Source organism: Lates calcarifer, linkage group LG17 (genome assembly GCF_001640805.2).
Source record: "Lates calcarifer isolate ASB-BC8 linkage group LG17, TLL_Latcal_v3, whole genome shotgun sequence".
Taxonomy (NCBI): Eukaryota; Metazoa; Chordata; class Actinopteri; family Centropomidae; genus Lates; species Lates calcarifer.
Genome location: NC_066849.1, coordinates 9,402,614 through 9,421,913, shown reverse-complemented (window position 1 = coordinate 9,421,913; position 19,300 = coordinate 9,402,614). Strand labels below are relative to the sequence as shown.

Genomic DNA, 19,300 nt, shown 5'->3' with positions numbered 1-19,300 from the left:
CTGTCACAGACAGTATATCACTTTATTTAATCCACTGTTAAATGGGCTGTAATTAGAAATCTGTCCAGCAGATGTGTTTTAGTTAAAGGGTGGTTTGTGGCTAAGTTGTAAGTCAAACTACACTGCCTGTTGTGCATTAGTTTTGCTGGTGTTCTCATTTTAGTATTTTATTTAGATGATGGATTTGGATCTGAGCGCTATTGACAGTGTCTGCAAAGAGAAAGCAAATGATGCAAATAAACCCTCTCTTGGGGGATTAGTCTGCTTGCTATTTGAAAAGTACTTACAGTAAGTCTCCTAATTGTGGTTAATATTTGCTGGTCCCTTGACTCAATCTAATGAACAACTACCGATTACAATACTGCCTCATAAACAGGGCACTTGTGATTAGTAGCATTTACTGTAAAACATGATCACCAAGTATGTTTTGACTTCCAGCATTATAAAGTAGGAGAGGCACATGCCGGGTTGTATTTGTACTTTTAATAATGGTGTAGATTTCAGCACAATCAGCATGTATTTTATAATTCAAAGGTTAAGGGAAAGGATGTTTTTTTTTTTTAAATGATAAACCAATTTTCCTTTTTTCAAGTTTCTGAAATACTATATCATGTGCAGTAGTTAATATTAATTGTATCTCTTAAACCTAAGGAAAGACATTTAATATTATCCTATTGTACTCTTAAAACATTTGAGAGCCCAATTGTCAAACAAATTTCTTGGCAACTGAGATTCTTCTTAATAAACCAAAGATCCTGTATTAATTACTGACCTCTCAAAAACAGCTTAAGTAGAGGTTGGAGATTGCAAGAGTCTATAAAGTCTGAAATGTGAGGAATGACTAAGTCTGGATGTGTGTAGGCTAATCATTTAAATGGGCCTCCAACCTCAGTTTGTATTCTGTCATTTGTCCTCCTGAAAAGTGGCTATTGAACGATAGGTTCACATTTCAGTTCACGCTCATACACATTATATAATTCAGTGCTGAAAGAGTTGCTGATCACTGCAATCACTTCTCCTCTCAATACTGGCTGTGAAGTGAGCCCCTTTCTATAGTGTAAACTAAATGATACAAATAGTTGGACAAAATCCACAGTCCTCATTCTGTGCAAAAATGCAACATAACTTCAGAAACTAATATTAGGATTCAGCAATTTGAGTTAGACAAATTGAATAAGTGTCTGCCGTAACATACATTGTTTTTGGTTTGGAAATCCCTCCATTGAGGGTTTTTTTTAGTATGGGAATGACATGCAGCAAAGGTCCAGCTAAGGTCCTTTAGCTGGTCCATACCATGTGGGCCCACTAGGGCATCTGTGTTTCCTTGCTGAGCTGCATCACAGGTATAAAAACACACAGAGGGAATTTGGTACAAAAAAAACATTTGGCACTATGTGAGACTGAACTTTTCTCCACCACATTTCAGAGAAATACTTTACTTTAGAAATACTTTATTTTCCTTCATTTACCTACAGTGTTTCTGCTGTTGTCAGTTAAAATAAATTGTCGGTTTTATCCAACCACTGCAGTAACTTAATGTAAATTTTACTTTATTAATTTACTCACTCAGTATGGCTCACATGACTTACACTGACCTACAATGAAATACCATCATCACATTATGTCATTATCAGAGGTTTCAAACAGTGTAATTACCGCTGATTCTTGTTTATTTTAATTCCAGTAAAATGTGAAATGACTTTTACTTGCAGTGGGCCTTTTCATTGAGGACATTGTGACATACCACCGTAGGTGAAGCACAGGTGTAAATAATAAAATTAACGATGGCTGTCATGGCTCACTCTGACCCTGAAATAGAAAGGAGCCATTGATAATGTTATTAGTGACACCTGTGCCTTTCCTGCAATAACAAGGCAAAGTGTGTGATGTGAAAAAGGTCCGTGGAATATATATATATATATATATATATATATATACATATATTTCCACATTTTGGTACCACTTCTACTAAAGCATTAGTTCCTCTATCATTGTTCAGAGGGAGTGTATTTCACAAACGGGCTCAGTCTTGTTCAAAAAGCTGGTCAGAGTCAGTCACCATTACCCAAGCTGTCCCTGTCCTAAATTGAAGTACTCGGTAAGTGACACTGGGTGTCGCTCCAGAGCGTCTAATATCGCTCCAGCGCCTTTATTCCGCCTCTATCACCCCCCCCACCCCCCGCCCCTCACTCCCCCTGCCTTGCACTGTGTGTGCGTGCGTGTTGTGTGTCGGATAGAAAGTCAGCCTGGTTTCCAGCTGAGTGCTTGCTCTCTCACAGTGTGTGTGTGTGTTGTCATTATTATCCACTCTGCTCCCAGCTCAGAATGGCCAGATTCACTCAGACTGAAACAAGAAGGCAGCACCATCCACAGCAGCCCCAGCCCGCTCACTCCAGCCTGGTTTTCACCGGACCGGGGGCATCACCGACCCAACAACCACTACTACTTATCCCACATCAGCACCAGTACCCTCAGATCACATTTCCGAAACCCATGAACGGGTCAGAACCCATTTCAATTCATCCGGAGAGCGGCAACATGAAAGACCAAGATGCCATTAAGCTGTTTATCGGGCAGATACCGCGGAACTTGGAGGAAAAAGACCTGAAACCCCTGTTTGAACAGTTTGGGAAAATCCACGAACTGACAGTTCTCAAGGACCGATACACCGGCATGCACAAAGGTAACGTGTCGCCCCTCAAATGGCTGCGAGGCCCATATAATATATAGCTTAATAATTGTTTATTATTACCTGCACCCTTTGAACACATAGTGTTAAAATATGGATATTTATCACTTTTTAAAAAAACGTGTTATCAGGCTTTATCCAGAAAGGACACCCGTCTACTACTGTTTCAAAACAATCATCAGCATCATCATGTGCATCATACATATAATCATCTAACATTCATCAGGTTTGGCATTTTGACCCAGTTCTGATGCTTTTGTTTATTATTTGAAGTTCTTGCGTGTTAAGGCGGATGAATATTTTTTCATCTTTATAATGCCACTTTTTTTTTTATCACGCGGGCGATCAAAACGGAAGAAATACAAAATCACGAGTCCACTCAGTGTCACGAATGAAAGGCTGACAAACTGTGTTGTTCTTGTTCTGTATTTTATCGCAATTGATGGGTATTTGTCTTAACACGCTTCTAAGTGGGGCAGAGGCGCTCGGAAAAGGATGCATTTTTAAAGACACCCCCCCCCCCCCGCGCCAGTCCCATCTTTCGCGGAGGGACGGCATCATTTATTCATCCATATGCTTTCTTTAACATCTCCCCATGTGCGAATGGAGCTGGGGCTGGGCGCAAACCACCCCCCGCCCCCCTGTACGACGAAATCAGTTCAGCACCGTACAGTGTCTCAAAAAAGAAAAAAAAAAAAAAGGGGGGGGGGGGGACAAGAACTGTCACAAGATGACGGACGTCGCCACGGAGAAGAGTGTGGGCAGTGATGCTGCGCTGCTGCTGCTTTCTGCTGAAATGGAAGACTGAGGGAGGCAGAGGGTGGTGTAAATCCACTCCGCTCACTACATACAGTGACAACTTCCACCTTCCATAATGAAGTTGGTTATCAGCGGATATACGGGGTAGAGATCACTGCCTGTGCCTGCCTGCCTGCCTGGGTGGGATAACCATTTCACAATACGTGGCCCCCCTCACAGTCGATACACGCAGTGTAGACGTCATCATCATCATCATCATCATCATCATCATCACCGTCATCCATCACTTGCAACCAACTTTAATTTTGTTAATTATGTTTTATTTGTAGTTGTACCTTGCCAGATTGGACAAAAAGCATTCTGAGATTTGAGGGGCTGGATGTTGGTTGAAATTATTGGTTTCATTAATAATCATAATTCTAAAATGTTGGGGCAGTGCGGTGTTGATGTTGATATTATGTGCAACACCATATCCATGATTCAACTGAAAAAAAAAAGATCCAAATAAGAGTTGCAGAGTTTTATTTCTTTGCATAACATTTACGGCTCAAAGTGTGATTCTACAACTGACCCCACAGACCAGACACATGACCATGACTGTCATTTTGTCACAGTGCTGCTCTCTCTGAATGCCATTTTGGATTCTTCATCTTGCCCTCCTGTAGAGCAGATGCTGAGATGTGAAGGATGTTAGCGCAGGAGATAAGCTTTTTATTGCAGTGACATTTAGGAAAGACAAATAGCAATCTGTGGCAGTAATGTAAATGCCATTTGCAAACATTGCAAACAATGTCATGTCTTCTGTGACATATAGAACCACCATCAGAAGGTATGACATTTGTTACCATTACACACAACTGTAATAAAGCCCATAAGCCGAGTCCTTGCCAAATTACAGAGGACACAGTACTTCAACAAACAAATAAATAAACTACATAAGATAATAATAAATGGGACTTGTCATAAATTAGTAAAACAAAATGAACAAATGTATTTTTAGGTGGTTTTTATTTTTTCTGTGCATGCCCATGCTGAAATTAGCAGCAAATCAAAAATATTTCCTACGGTCTGTCATCACATTTGGATCTCAAAATGTTGGAGTTAATGAAGGTTTCACACACCAGAAATGACTAGCATTAGATTATGCCACATATTTCATGAAGCCACATGTCTGGATGGCAGCCGCTCCTGATTCTATGGTTGATAGTGTCAGCTTGTAGAAGGGAGAACGGTTTTTCAGTATAGTACTCATCTGGCATTCACCAGTGTGTGTTTGCGTGTGCATGTGTGTGCATACATATACTAAAATGTCATTGCCCTGTGTTGCATAATGATTGCAGTATTTAGCTCTTGAGTGATGGTCGCCTCATCACAGTGTCATGGAAAAGACAGTTTAAGCTCTTAGGCGTATAAAGATACAATAGAGCTTTTATGGATCTGTATACAATATGATATAAATTATGTAGTTTATTAGTAGTAGTAATTTAGCATATAGTGAGTTATTTACTTTTTCTTTTTTTACATTTGTAAAGTTTTTTTTTTTACTGTTTTCTTGATATTATAATGATAATTATCATTGGTTTAATAGATCAGTCTTGCCCTGGTGTTAAAGTAAAAGAACTAAAAATATATTTTTTATGAAATCTGTGATTGAGATTTACTGTTTGTATTCAGTCAGTCATCTCCTCATTTCCATTTCAGTTGGAAATGCAAAACTCAAATTCAAAGAGGACTTGTAACAGAGTGAAAAAAGTGCGTAAAATAGAGAAAAATATACCCTTCTGTGAACTTTTGTATCAATTATATGTCAGTCCTAAGTTTTGTTACCACTTATCTAGTTTGATAAATACCAAATAAAAATCAAAATCATCAGCTTGTTTAATGCAGGTAGATGAGATAATCTCTCTGAAGTAGATTTTTTTTGAATTCTGAATGACTCAAAGTGAATTTCTACCCTTATTCATTAACTTAAAAACAGCTAATTAATTTGAGATAAGTCTCTGAAATGAAATGACTTAAAATGTAATGAATTCTGACCACACAATTAACAATACATAATCAGACCCTGATATGTCAGTGATCTCTGATGAGGTTATTTTACACACACACATTTTCGTCATACTAAGTCTTGTGCATTTGTAGTCATTCCACTTATTCTGTCATTTAGATTTTCATTTCATCCCCATTGTGCTTTGTGTGTTTATTATTTCCTCTTTTCTTATGCAACTATTTTTTTTTCTCTCCAACCGCCCTTGGTAATCCATGAGGGAAAACATGGAATTAGTTTGTAAAGCGTGATAATAATGCATGGCCATAATAACTTGACTCAAGAGGATTAGCAAATGTGCATTGTCTGAAGCAGCAGTCTCTTGGGTGATCAGCTGGTTGCCTCCCTAAACAGTGGCTGCCTCCGCCAATTAAAAATTCAGTCTAGTCTGCCTCTGCAAATGATTAATTCTGCCCACGCTGTCGATGGCCTGCCAATTATTGTCGCCCAATTGGTATTAATAGGTAGAGGATTTCCTGATGTTGAATTTATCACAGACTGTGAAAACTTTCACTTATAGCACATGCAGAACACATGTTTCTGAACATGTATGCAGAGCTAAGGCTAATCTTAAGTCTTATTTTTTCAAGTTTTTAGATTCCATTGGAAAACTGGATATGCCCTCAGAGTGTCACTGAATTTTCAGTGTAGATTTTTTTTGTTGAATTGCTCTATTTGTTGACACAGATTATATCTTGCGAGTTTGGTTGAGATTGAGAGATTGAGATCTTCCCTCATGCAGTTAAGTAACACACAGTCAAAGGAGAGATATAGACAAGGAGGAAAAGATTTTTTTTTCTGAAGGAGTGATTCAGCAAAGCAAAAAGACAGACAGACAGACAAAACAATCCCTACGCTGCTCCAATCTGCCGGCAAAAGGAAGCCCAGTATCAATATTAAGGTAGTGTCGGGTATCATTGTGTTAATGCATTTATAAATGGACCAGAGATATTGCCGTAGACCTCAGAAGCACATTAAATCACAGAATAATCTAATGAAATATTTATTCAAGTTTTTTTTTTTTCTCTTTCTGAGTCAGTCTGATGGATAGCATTCCTCTGTGGGTTGTCCTCCCAATAAAAAGGAGAGAAGGAAAGAAATATGAATAGTTGGAGCGAAGCATATGCATCAAACCAAAATGACACATTATTAATGTGAGACTGAAGCTGTCCTATATATAATTATACCTGAAAGACATTAGCATTGATTAAAGTAAGCTCTGGCTTGCTGAAACCTCTCTCTCCTCTTTTATATGATGGAAGTGTGAGCACATCTACACATCTCCATATTGTGGGCTCCTTATGGGAAGTGTCAAAGATCACGGCACTGCTGTAGGACAGCATCCCCCCTGAGGAAACAGATGGTATAAATTCACTTACAGACCATAAACAGAGCTGTAGAAGTGACATGGATAGTACGTACATAAACACACTGATATTATTAATTTAACAGACAACAGTGTAGCATAGGCCTTATGGCAATTTGACTACTGTGTGGTTGCTAATGAAATTAAACAATTTTGTAAAGGTTGTAAGATGAAATAAATTCAGTTTTTACCTGTGAATGTTAACACAGAGTCGCAGGGAAAAACAACTCTCAGTCTCCTCGCAGTTTTGTGCAGTGATTCGATTTAACAAATCTAGAATAAATTCTTCTGTCAGGGCTAGTGAGCGAAGGCCACCGAGCCAAGCTAATGCAGTAACAACACTCGCTTCGCAATCTTTAAACGTCTGTAAATATTGTAATAAGCAACAGGGCTTTCCTCATAAAAGATGCAGCAGCTCAACTGGTACTGACAGGCGCTATGGGCCTTGACTTCAGGATGAGGAGCTCTGCCTTTCCCTCCTCTTTCTCTTCTCCTCTTTTCTGTTGGTTTTCCAAGGAGATTGCCAATCTCAGATGCCGACAAGGCCGCGCTCTGCTGGAGGTTAGTGTGGTTACTGTCCGCACACACCAAAACTCACCTTTTTATTCCGACTCTGCTTCTTTCCCCTTAGTCCCGGCCCGAGAGAGCCATTCAGATGGGTTGATTCCCTGCACCAATGCAACATTCATTATGGCTTGCAGTATATTTTGCTTTCAGTATATTGGAAGTGTCTTTACTCCCTGACCTTTGTGGAATATCTTTGCTGTTAATGGGTGTCTGGACATGGGAAGATGTACTGTGAGGTTTCAGGGAAAACCTAGACCAACTTTATCACAAGACACTGGTTTAGGAAACCATATAGTACCTGTATATTTTGTTTCAGTTTGATTGTGGGCTTTGTGAACAGTGTCACATTTAGAGGCATGATGTTAATGGCATGTGTGTTTGTGTGTAAAGACCAATTCACTGATAATACTTCCTTCATTTGGCAATTCTCTGTGTTTCATAGATTTTGTTAACGCAAATGTTTTGATAATATTGTTGTTGTTATATATTAATGTCAGTACATTTAGCCCAAAATTTCACACTGGTCAAAAAAGCATTTAAAAATGAAGAAAAAATGTTGATGTATTGATTTTTAGGAGGCTCTGTAGTTTCAATAAATATTAGACATAGTTTTGATAGTTGATACAATAACAAAGGAAGTAAATTTGAATTCATTAGGAAATTGTTAGGGTGCTTTTTCCCCCTGTGCTAAAGGTATCTTCAAATTCTAAAGAGAGGATGCTTGGTTGAATTATTTTTGGTGTGTTGCAGGTTCAGGTTCACATTTCTCTTGTAAAGGTGGAGTTGGTAGAAGTGTACTGCCTTCTTATTCATGCTCAAAGGTCACAGCTATTTCCTTAGTCTAAATAGAGATAGAAGCCTATCTATTTTGTATGGGTAGCTTAGCAGAGAGTGCCATTGCCTACAGAGCAGAGTGTACTCTTATGGGAGGGGGGGGTTATAAAGGCACAGAGGGGAAAAAAAAGGAGGGGGCGAGGGAGGGAGGAGGGGGTTGGTGGTTTCTGTTAGAATAGCATGAGCTCTTTAATGTTGTGTTTGAGCCTGACTGGGCACAGATTCACTTTAGAAGGAAAATGAAATAACAAGGGAGAGGGGAGAGAGGAGATTTTAATGCAATGTTTTGTGATAATCCCTCTCCATTTTGGAATGGTTCAGGAGAACTCATGCGATAAAGCCTTGTACAAGCCTGGAAAATAATAAGTTATTTGTCTTGCCTTATAGTACTGTGCCCTTGGAGGGCTTGCTAACCCCCATGTTTTGGCCAAAAAACAATCACAGATTAGTCAAGCTGTCACATCTCTCTGATTGCCAAATGGTTGAGCCCTTGATGCTGGTGTGAATGAACAATGCATAAATGTCGAACATGTATCTCTGCCTGCGAGTGCACGTGAACACAAAGCCGAGCGGGGGTATGACTTAGCACTGTTACTCGATGCCTCTCTTGTCACACAGCCCAATGTGACAGAGAGGAATTGGACAGGGGAGGATGGCACATGTATGCAGCGGGGCCCACAAGGCAAATGACAGACAAACACACGGGCACAGAACAATGGATGTACAGACAGATGGATATGTGGAGGGGAAAAGATGAAGTGTTTGTCAGAGATGCAGAAACAAATGGTTGCTTTTATCCCAAGGCAGTGGGAGAATAGAGTGATGGCTCAGCTTTGGGACATGGAGGTTCCCTCTGACAGGTTGAGAGCTGTTTGGGCACAGAGAGGGGGGCGCAGCGGATGGAGGGTGGAGGATGATAAGCAGAGGCCAAGTTTGGCTGATGTATAAAATAATCACCTAAAAGCTGTTTTCACAAGAAAATCTCTCTGTAAAACACTAGAAATGGTTATTCCAATATTACTGATGGCGCTGCTACTGTAAATACTGCTCCTTCTACCACTGGTCTTAGAGGTGATTTACTGTTATTATAAACTACAGATACAGGCAACAACTAGAAAATGCATTTCCTGTGGAAAATGCGTGTGAATGCTGAGCGCTGAATGGATCGCTGAAACAATGCTGGAAATGGCTGAAATCATTGTTGAAATGAAGAAGAAAATGTTAAAAGTTGGATAAGCAACTGCTCTACCAGTTGCACCACTGAAGACCACAGGGTACTAGATGGTGCTAAGATTAAATAGTATAAATAGCGCGATTGCAAAAAGCGTAAAATATTCATAATGATCTCTATTATTATTATTGTGTAGATAAAGTGAATACCGACCACAGTATGGCAGTTTAAAAACTGGCCTGGTTTGGGTGTTTTATGAACAGAGAGAGAGATAATATGGAGATAAATAGAGCAGGTGAGGGCTCCTCTTGATGATCAGAGGCTGCTATGGCAAAAAAATGTGAATACTATGGTCACACTATTGCTCTTTAAATCTTTATTAATAATATTGTTACTAATACTATTTTTTTAAAAATCTCTAACTGTCCAGTGCTGGACTTGAACTGGCAACCTCATGATTGATAGGCAATTGCTCTACCGGTTGCACCCCTGAAGACCACAGGGTACTATGCAGTGCTAAGATCAATTGTAGTGGTAGTGAAATTGCAAAATTGCAAAAAGAGTATAAATAGCGCAGTTGCAAAAAGCGTAAAATGTTCATAATGCTCTCTGTTATTATTTCTTTTCTCTAGAGGGTATTTGTCTGGGTCAGGGCTTGAACACAAGACCTTGGGTTGGTAGGCATCCACGTTACCGATCTCACCACTGAAGTCCACAGTGGAAGGCTTGGTAGTAAAAGCAATTGTAGTGATAGTAAAATTGCAAAATAGCAAAATTATTGTAAATAGCAAAATAGCATAAAAGCATAAACAGTTGAAAAAAGTTGAATAAGCAAAACAGTGAAAAAGCTTAAAAAGTGAAACATTTTCATAGCAGAATAGTTTCTACAGCAGAAAGTGCAGTGAAATTTCAGCAGTCTGAAGCGAGGATCAAACCGGGAACCTTGGGATTGGGAAAGCTCCCATTCCCATAGGATGCCATTCATTTTTTTATTCCATAAAAAAATCATATAAAATCATACAAGAATAAGATCAAAAAGTTGCATGTAAGCAGGAATGTCCTGAATGAGCTGAACATTTTGATACCTGAATGGTTTTAATAGCACAAAGTATGCGGGACTAGTTAGATGCCGAAAAACGTACGGAAGAATGCTCAGCATTCACACTAATTAAACTGATCTTATTTGTTGAGACAACTAAAAAAAAATGCTAAAAATGTCATTTTTTGACAGCATGAATAATTCTCCACATTACCTCCCTAAATGGCAATTATGACAATGCTAAACAGTACAATCAACATTAAGACCTTTTTCTTGCAGACACTGAGCGACCCCCATTGTGTGATGAAGACATATTTTAGATTGGAAAATGTCTATGAATGCTCAGGTCCATGAGGGATGTGTGAAGATACATGCTGCTCAGCACGGTTATAAATAGAAATTCTGTGGTATTTCCGAAAATAGGTTAAGCTGCCATCGCTGCACTGCTGGCATGACATCACTGATTGCCTGCCAGCAACCCCCCCCCTCCATCTCTACCCCTGACCCCCCCGCGCAAGACTGCTCTCATATTGTGCTCAAACGGAGGGAGTGAATAAGGAAGACACAGAGGGAGCATCTGTGGGCGACTGTAGGGCCATGCCCCCCCCAAAAAAATCTCCTACTCTCCTCACCCCTCCCCTCTCACACACCCCCAGTCCCTTCCATCATGCAGCCATCTCTCCCCTCGCTCCTTCCATCTATCTTTCCCACTGAAAAGGCAATGCTGTAGCTAACAGTCTCTGTGCTTTATTGCCAGAGACACAAACTGGTCAGGGGCTTTGTGCTGGAGATGTATCACGTCCACATTTTTTTTTCTCCGTGTGTGATACAAGCAAATTCCAAGCCAAATGGTGCAGAGGAGACAGATGAAAGATGGAATTTGTGTTTCTTTTTTGATGATCAAATGTTAATTTGGTTGAATGAGCAAAGCATGTGGACTTTATGTGAGTTCCAACATGGCACCCAATCTGTGGTTCACTATTCAGCGGTAGATCTGGCTTAATTAAAAAAGACTACTCAAATTAATTAATGGCTGATGGGTTTTCATATCATTTCATCTGCTCTTTGGATTCATTTCAGACGATTGTCCTCTTCATTTTTCTGATCTATCTATCTATCTATCTATCTATCTATCTATCTATCTATCTATCTATCTATCTATCTGTCTGTCTGTCTCTCTGTCCCTCTGTCCGTCTATCTATCTATCTATCTGTCTGTCTGTCTGTCTGTCCCTCTGTCCGTCTATCTATCTATCTATCTGTCTGTCTGTCTGTCTGTCTATCTCTATCTGTCTGTCTCTCTGTCTGTCTGTCTTCTCTGTCTGTCTCTCTGTCTGTCTGTCTATCTATCTATCTCTTAGTCAGTTCTCAGTTGGTCATTAGCGGAACAGTATTTCTGGAATCCTCTAGGCTGAATGTGGTTACTAGGAAATATACGTCAATGCAATTAACACCCTGGTGCCTGCTTGTTAGTCAGACCATTAGTGTTAATTATTACTCCTCTACAGCTCAGTGGTGACATGAGATAAATAAATAAAGAAAAAAAAAGCCAGGACAAGGACACAAAGTCGTATTTTTTTGGCATGCAGGGTGTAATTGAAAATATGTGCTTGGAGCACAGCATGTTATGTTCCGTTCAGTGCATACATTGAATGGAGAGAGCAACTATGAAAAGCCAAGCGCTCATTACAAGTTTGTTTATAAAGATGCGTACAATTAGCGTTTCCGCTCAAGGTGGCCTGTGTATAGCAGTGTAATGAAGAAGAATGCGAGTGTGTGAGTGTAGCCAGGTAGTGTTTTTTTTTTTCCTCCACCTCACATGTCTTTCTTCCTTATTCCTCTTTCAATCGCTTCATCCAAGCAACCTCTGGGCCTTTGAAGCGCTGTCTTTAAAGATATCTTTCAATTTGTAAAATCAAAGTGACTGAAAACCTGATCTGTCTCTCAGTCCACAGTCAGTTTGCAGCTGCCAGTCATCTATGATTGTGGCTTTGCTATGATCAGGTGATCTGTCTCAAAGGTTTAAATGCCTTTCACTTTTCAAAAGAGGGCAAGCATTGTTAGGAATATTGCATCAAATATGTACACGAAGTGAAGACTTCATTGGTGGAAACAAAGTGCACTGTGCTGCAGGAGGAAATGGTTGTGAGCCAAGTGAAAGTAATTGTATTATTTCCTTTTGCCTGGGCTTGTTTGTTTTTCTAAGAGGTTGTTGCAGTACACGAAGAGGAGGAGATGCAGTTTTCTGACTTTCGGGGGGGGGGGGGTAAGAGAAACTTTTATTGATTTCTGAGTAAATCCCCTGGCCCGAGCAGACTTTGGCTGGAGGAGGGAGGGACGACGAGGCCGGAGAGACGGGACTTGGCAGGTAAACTCCCGTCACCCTCCCCGAAGTAACACAACAGGAGGCAGTAAGTGTGAACCTACACATTATTTACAGCTCTGTGAAACTCCATCCATTAACAGTGTCAATTAGCTTGCTCATCAGGGATGCAGGCCACTAGATGTATTTATAGATCAGGCCCTGGCTTTAATAGCAGAAGAGGGATGAAGTACCCAGATAGTCTACAAAAGCCAAGGCTGACTTTTAAAGGCTGCAGCACAGTGGAAGATGCCAAAGTGCCGTATCCCAAGTGTTGTCCAGAGCCACATGCTGAAAGAGCTCTGGCCAACTTGGGAATGGGCGGACGGTTTGCAGTCTATCATGTCACCTCCCAAAACTGCGTGTACTGCCAAACAGCAATATTTTAGGAACTTTATCTGGAACTAGTTGGAACTGTATTACTGTTTGCAGCCTTCTTTATGCTGCTATGCCTACAGTATATAGTCATAAGTATATATGTCAGCTTTTGAGAGAAATACTCTATAGTTGGATTATATATGAAGCACCACTTGTGCCCTGAGAGAACTGTTTAACCTCAGTGCCACACAATAGATGGAGAGTGTGAAGTTGTCAAAGTCTGTCTCCCTGCATTGTTATGATGGCTTCTGCACCCTGGTATTGATCCTGAAACATGTACAAAGCCTTTCAGAAAGAATTTATTGCATTTTTCGTGCTCATTATAGGCAACGCACACCACACAGTAACACGTGCATGTATATGTTCTGTAAATACACACTCATGTTCACACACTCACACAGGCAGTCCTCTGGGATGTGCAGCCTATGGATCTGTTTGACTGCTGCTTGGAGGCTAGTGTAGTCTATGTGAGCGAGTATAGCAACAAATCAATGGCTGAGGTCTCCTACTCAGGGGTCAGAGAGGATACCAAGGGAGGGTCCGGGGACTATTTCTTGCCCTCATGATGGACACTGATGCTCCTCAGCACCCTGCGAATGTTCATCCTCCCCCAGCCATTGCTCAAGGTGAAGAGATGAAGGGAGGGGGATAGTGAAAGGAGAAGTGGAGGAGGATTTGGAGAGCAGCAGAGAAGAAGCGATGGAGTGATTGATGAAGGAGTGATGGAAGAGTGCAACCAGCTTCAGGATCAGGAGATTGTAACTGAGCACAGTCGTTGGCTCACTTTAAGGTGGCTGTCTGACTTAATTAAGGTTTACAGGTTACGCTAGGCTACTGCTTATATTACAGCGCTCATTACAAGCCCATTAGGCCTGGGCAGAGAAAATATTGTTGTCAGAACAATGAGTGAGAGCATTTTGGAAAGTCCCTGCCAACTCCATGCTCCAGCTCTTCTTCTTTATTATACGTCTCTGTCTGTCCTCCCTCAATCTGTCCTCCTTCTCCCTGAACATTGGCATGGTTGTTTGAGTGTGTGAACAGATCGAGGGTCTTTTTTTCAAAGGTGAGGGAGTGATTATATGAGTTAAAAGCTTCTCAGAGACCAGACTGATTACCCCCCTCACGGTCAATCTGCGCCACTGAGCCTCCTGCCTCTCTGGCTGGCAATGATTCAGGTCATAATCACATTGTATCAGTGCTGATGATGTGTGTTTCAGCTTCCGACCCCTCTGAAAGGCTATCAGTTCCCTCGGAGCCCCACATGGCAGTAAATGAAGTAAGCAAGTAATCTACCCACAGTGATAGCATTTTCCAAAGAGTGCAAATGATGTGTGAGGGAGCAGGCGAGACTGGTGCCAGGACTGGCTCGGTTTCTGCTACCTTCACACTTTCTGGCCAAGGAAATGCCACATTGAGAGCAAGTTCACACTTTTTCATTACACTGGGGCAGCTTGGCTCCTCTGGGGCAAGGAGATGGAGAAAAGGGAGCAAAGAGGGTATGAAAGGGGGAGTGAAAAGAGAGAGGTTGTGGTTTAAACTAGCCAGGTCTCCTAGGAATTGCATTCATATTTGACGATTCTGCTGTACACGATTTATGCCCAGTGCCAATGAAGAGGTAGGACGTTCACATTGAGTTCCTGAGGCTGACGTCACTGCTTGTTGCAGTCAGTCGCTATAGTGGCAGGCACAAATTAATCTCTTCATGGACCGGCTTGGATATATCAATTTCATTACCTGCTGAGTCCACCATCCCAGTTGAAAGCTTGTGGCCCAATATATGCTTGGTCCCCCTGCCAGAGTCTGGCCCATACATGGGCCACACTTCCACATCTGGGGTGATTCTGGCTGTTATCCTGCAGTGTTGACTGCCAGGAAGATTTTGTGTGTGTGCCAGAATTGGTCCAGATGTGGAATAGTATCTGACAGTCATGGTGTATGTGGGCCGGACTTGAGCTGAGGACCATTTTATAAAAGTTTCAGAAACAGCACTTAAATTTTATTACCACTGAGTTGGAAAATGGAAGCTATTCAGTGAAGTTTCTAATACAGCAAATTAAATCTATTTCACACAGTATTTTATTAATTATTTTTAATTATGATCACATGTATCACCTCAGTGATGTTGAGGGTAATTTATTACATTGTGAGGGGTAAGCTAACACATCTCACTATATCTGTTATTTTAGGATTAGTTATTTTCTTTTCCGGTGTAAAATGTAATTATTCAACACGTAATTTAGCTCCGGCAATAATATAACCGTAACACTCTTGCCAATAAAGCTAATTTGAATTTGAATTAACCAATCAGGTGACGGCAGCGTGTGAAGGTTATAGGTGCCACTGTGGAGTTGGGACCTGTTTGCGACCGGCCATCACACCTGCGACAAAACGATTAAAAAAGCATAACGTAATGGTGTGAAAACAGTGAGTATCCATTGCAGTTTTCTGAAAAATACAAGACAAGACTCTAAATTGCCGGGAGCTCATGTGCTAAGGAGGAACTGTTCACCAGAATGCACCCTGTGAAAGCTCTTTGAAGTCGGTGAGTCATGACAAGAAATCAATAAATTTATTGTGCGCCATAAGCGGTGGCGTTAAAAGTGACGTAAACTAAATTGGGATTTGGCTAAAAGTAGCATTTGGCTAACAGAGCAGTCAACTACCGGTTTTGGAGTTGATGCAGTATTCCTCTTGTTCATATTATGCAACTTCAGTCTGTGTGTGTCCGCGTGTGTGTGTGCATTTTCTCAGTATTGATCTCTGGTACCTGGTAAAAGAAAGAAAGTTTTGTCAGACGTGCTTTACGTAGTATAGTGTCGTTGTGTCCTGTGTGATAGAACATACAAATTTGAGCTGGTTTTCAAGTGTGAACGCACTAAGTGGGTGACAAAAGAAATTACAATCAAAGATGTCAGTTTGCATTCAAAGTCTGCTTGATTTTCTAATGCTGATGGACGTTATTGTCCCACAGAGCATTGTACAAAGGAAATTGAGGAGCTGCTCACAGCTGCAGAAAAGCAAATTGTGTATGGTAGGGATACTGCTCCAGGAGCACCTCAGAAAACAAAATTAACTATTAAATCTTTGGAAAAACATTTTACTTTGCCTTTATGAAATTTAAATTGGCAGTGGAGAAGTGATGTCTGGACACAAGTCCTGTATCATTTCCTGTTAGTACAAAGCAGTGTTTTTATTTTTTATGCACCAACTACCAGAATTGTATACTGCAACCATGTGCATAGTACTTACTACACTCTATACTTTTAGTATGTAATACGGATCTGGGACACAGTTGTGTGCCTCAAACAAGTGCTTGGACATGGTAAGAGAGAGGACCAGGATCATCTGTGTGTTATGTTATATGGATTTTCTTAACAGGATCTGTAACTTTTACACACATACCAGCTAGAGACAGATCAACAGTTCTAGTAATGGAGACCCTGGACCATGGTGAATGTAAATGGCTGCTGTCACCGCAGCGATACAGTATCTTCCCTCACTTACTCAGTCTCCCGTTTGCTCTCTGTCTCACTCACTCACTATTTCTCTCTTCCATGTAAGACTCTTTAATTACATGCCAATTCAACACAGTGGAGATGGAGAGACTCTGCCGTTATTTCCTAGTACACAGCCTGCGCACACTTAAAAATATATCATTAAGAAATAGGAGATGAGTGGAGTGGAGTTGGCATCGGTGAAGAGAAAAAAGTCGGGGAGAAGAGTGAAAGGGGAGCAGAGAGGAGAGCAGGAGTTTCATCTCTTTGGAGCTGAAATCAATGTGTGTGAGATAAGGCTGTTTTAGGTTTCTATCAGATGATGCAGAGGATCATCTTCTCACAATGGGAAGGCTTCCCCCACTGCTGTGTCAGCAGGCTCCGATTACAGTGGCTTTTTGTTGTGTTTCAAACAATTTCATCATGCACCCCCCCACCCCCCCACCCACACATTTTTGCACTTGGTATGCAATGCAGCAGTGGCAATTTGTACGTGTTTGGATTCCAATTATGGAGTTGTTAAAGCTTTTTCGCCTGTGGCCTGCAAATTCTTATTAAGCCATACATTAAAGAGCATAGAATCACATTTAAATGGAGTTCATGTTTCTCTTTTGTTTGCCAGCGTTGTGGTTGTTATTAATTTATTCTCAATGCCCTATGCATTACACATTAACAAATAAATCGTGTTTGTGATTGTAATGCAAAATACTTGCTTCTTATTCAGAGATAGGGGCCAGCATTTGTCAAGTAAACCAACAACAACAAGCCCAGAGAGAGTGAGAAAGGGAGAAAAACAACCACCAAAATGAAGCCATTCCCTCCTATTACCCTCACCCATTTGAGAAACAAACAAACAAACAAACCGAAAACAACAATGACATTTCCACAGTCTTGGTATTTCTTCACAAGCTGACGCAGAAAAGGGAATTAGACAGCAGCGTGAGTGATTGAGTGATTTGCTTAGTGGCCATTGGAAATCATTAGGTTAGGGATGCTGGGACAAGAGAGGCTATGAAGGGGGGCTGCGCCGTGACACCAGTCCTACAGTCAGCCACCTCAAAGGTCGCGACCCTGGAAAGACTCCATCACTGTCTGTCTTTCTTTTACTGAAAAGAGTGGCAGGATGACCGCTGACTGTCCCAAACAGAGGGGAAGCTTCATAAAACAGAACGGAATGTGATTTTAAGAGGAGTAATCCAATACTTGTATGTAAATGTGCAAGCACATGTGCAGACACTTTAGAGCTTAGGAGCAGTAAGGCAAAACAGGTTACAGGTCAATCAATGAATCAATGAGTGACATGGCATTTTAACCCTTCTTTCTGATGCAGTCAGAGGTTACAGTGGAGACACACGCAAAATGCAAAGGTTCTTGAAATGGCAGTAAAGGGACACATGTGCACAGGCACATGACAAAAATGGATGGTGCATGTTTCAGTGGGTATAAGTGATCTCGCATGCAACAAGGAAAACGGATTGGAATATTGTCGGTGTAAAGACACTTAATATATCACCACCCACTGAATACATTTGGCTGTTGAAATGAGATCCAAAATGCAGTGGCTGCTAATAAACCATCTTCAGAGTGGCAGAAATATGATGCATGGTAACCCATATGAACCTCATTAATAGAACACAAGCAAATCTATTTATTCAGACAGTCAGGGGGAAAATGATTGCCTCAGTACTCCATCTGGTTTCTCTCCGACTCTTGTCCTCCCTGCCTTCTCTTCTCTTCTCTTCTCTTCTCTTCTCTTCTCCGTGTATGCAGTGAATTTGACAAATGTGTGTATGCATGGAGGCATACTTGCATGTTGCAGTTAAGCACTCACCCCAGAGACTTTTAACACTACATTCTGTCCTCCCTTCTTCTCTGTCATTATCTCCCTCCTTCCTCCATCCCTACACTGGTCTCATCCCTCCTTCTCCCGTTTTCTACCCCACACCCTCAGTACTCTCCTGCATTCCTGCTCCTTTTGTTTCCGTTCCTGTCACAACCATTCAGAGTGAGAACGTTGGCCAGGCTGCTAGGAGCTTTGGACAGGACATGTTACCGGGGATGGGGAGTCTGGACAGGCCTGGCAATTCATCCAAAGAATTCTCTGCTCATCTCTTTTTTTGTTGTGGTTCTGTTTTTTGTTTCTCTCCCCTGTGCCACCATAGAAAACTGTCCACATGTGGCCTGGTGTATTGCACGGTTGCCTGTTCTCATTAACTTGCTCTCTTTTTTTTTTCCAAGAAGCAGTTTTGTGTTTTCAGCAACTCATGAAGCCCTCTATACAAATTTGGTTCCTTAATTTTGTAGAATGCTCAGTAGTTGTCCAACTGCTTTTCATTCATTTTCATTACTGTCCTATTATATACCTCTTTGATATTTCTCTTAAATTGCTACATGATTTTGTAATGTTGTTAAATGTTTTGGTACAGGTTGTGCATTCCTCACCTACTGCGCCCGAGAGTCGGCCATCAAAGCCCAGAATGCCCTCCATGAACAGAAAACACTGCCAGGGGTAAGTGCCTGTCTCTCTCTCTCTCTCTTCTCTCTCTCTCTCTTCTCACTGTCTCTCTCTTTTCTCTCTATGGTGGTCAGCCATGC

The 19,300-nt window shown here is 41.1% G+C and overlaps 1 protein-coding gene across 5 annotated transcripts in view; it reads left to right on the top strand.

The window, feature by feature from the left end:
- Nucleotides 1-2,226: 2,226 nt before the first annotated feature.
- Nucleotides 2,227-19,300, top strand: part of celf5a (cugbp, Elav-like family member 5a) — a 175,523-nt gene continuing 158,449 nt past the window's right edge. For 4 of the 5 annotated variants that reach the window (XM_051077173.1, XM_051077174.1, XM_051077172.1 and 1 more), the window contains exons 1-2: nucleotides 2,246-2,683; nucleotides 19,132-19,214. In XM_051077173.1, the coding sequence (XP_050933130.1) occupies nucleotides 2,326-2,683; nucleotides 19,132-19,214 (441 nt within the window). In that variant the 5' untranslated portion in view covers nucleotides 2,246-2,325. Of the gene's footprint in view, nucleotides 2,684-19,131; nucleotides 19,215-19,300 lie in introns of all 5 variants that reach the window. The other variant, XM_018667297.2, reaches the window with a different exon arrangement.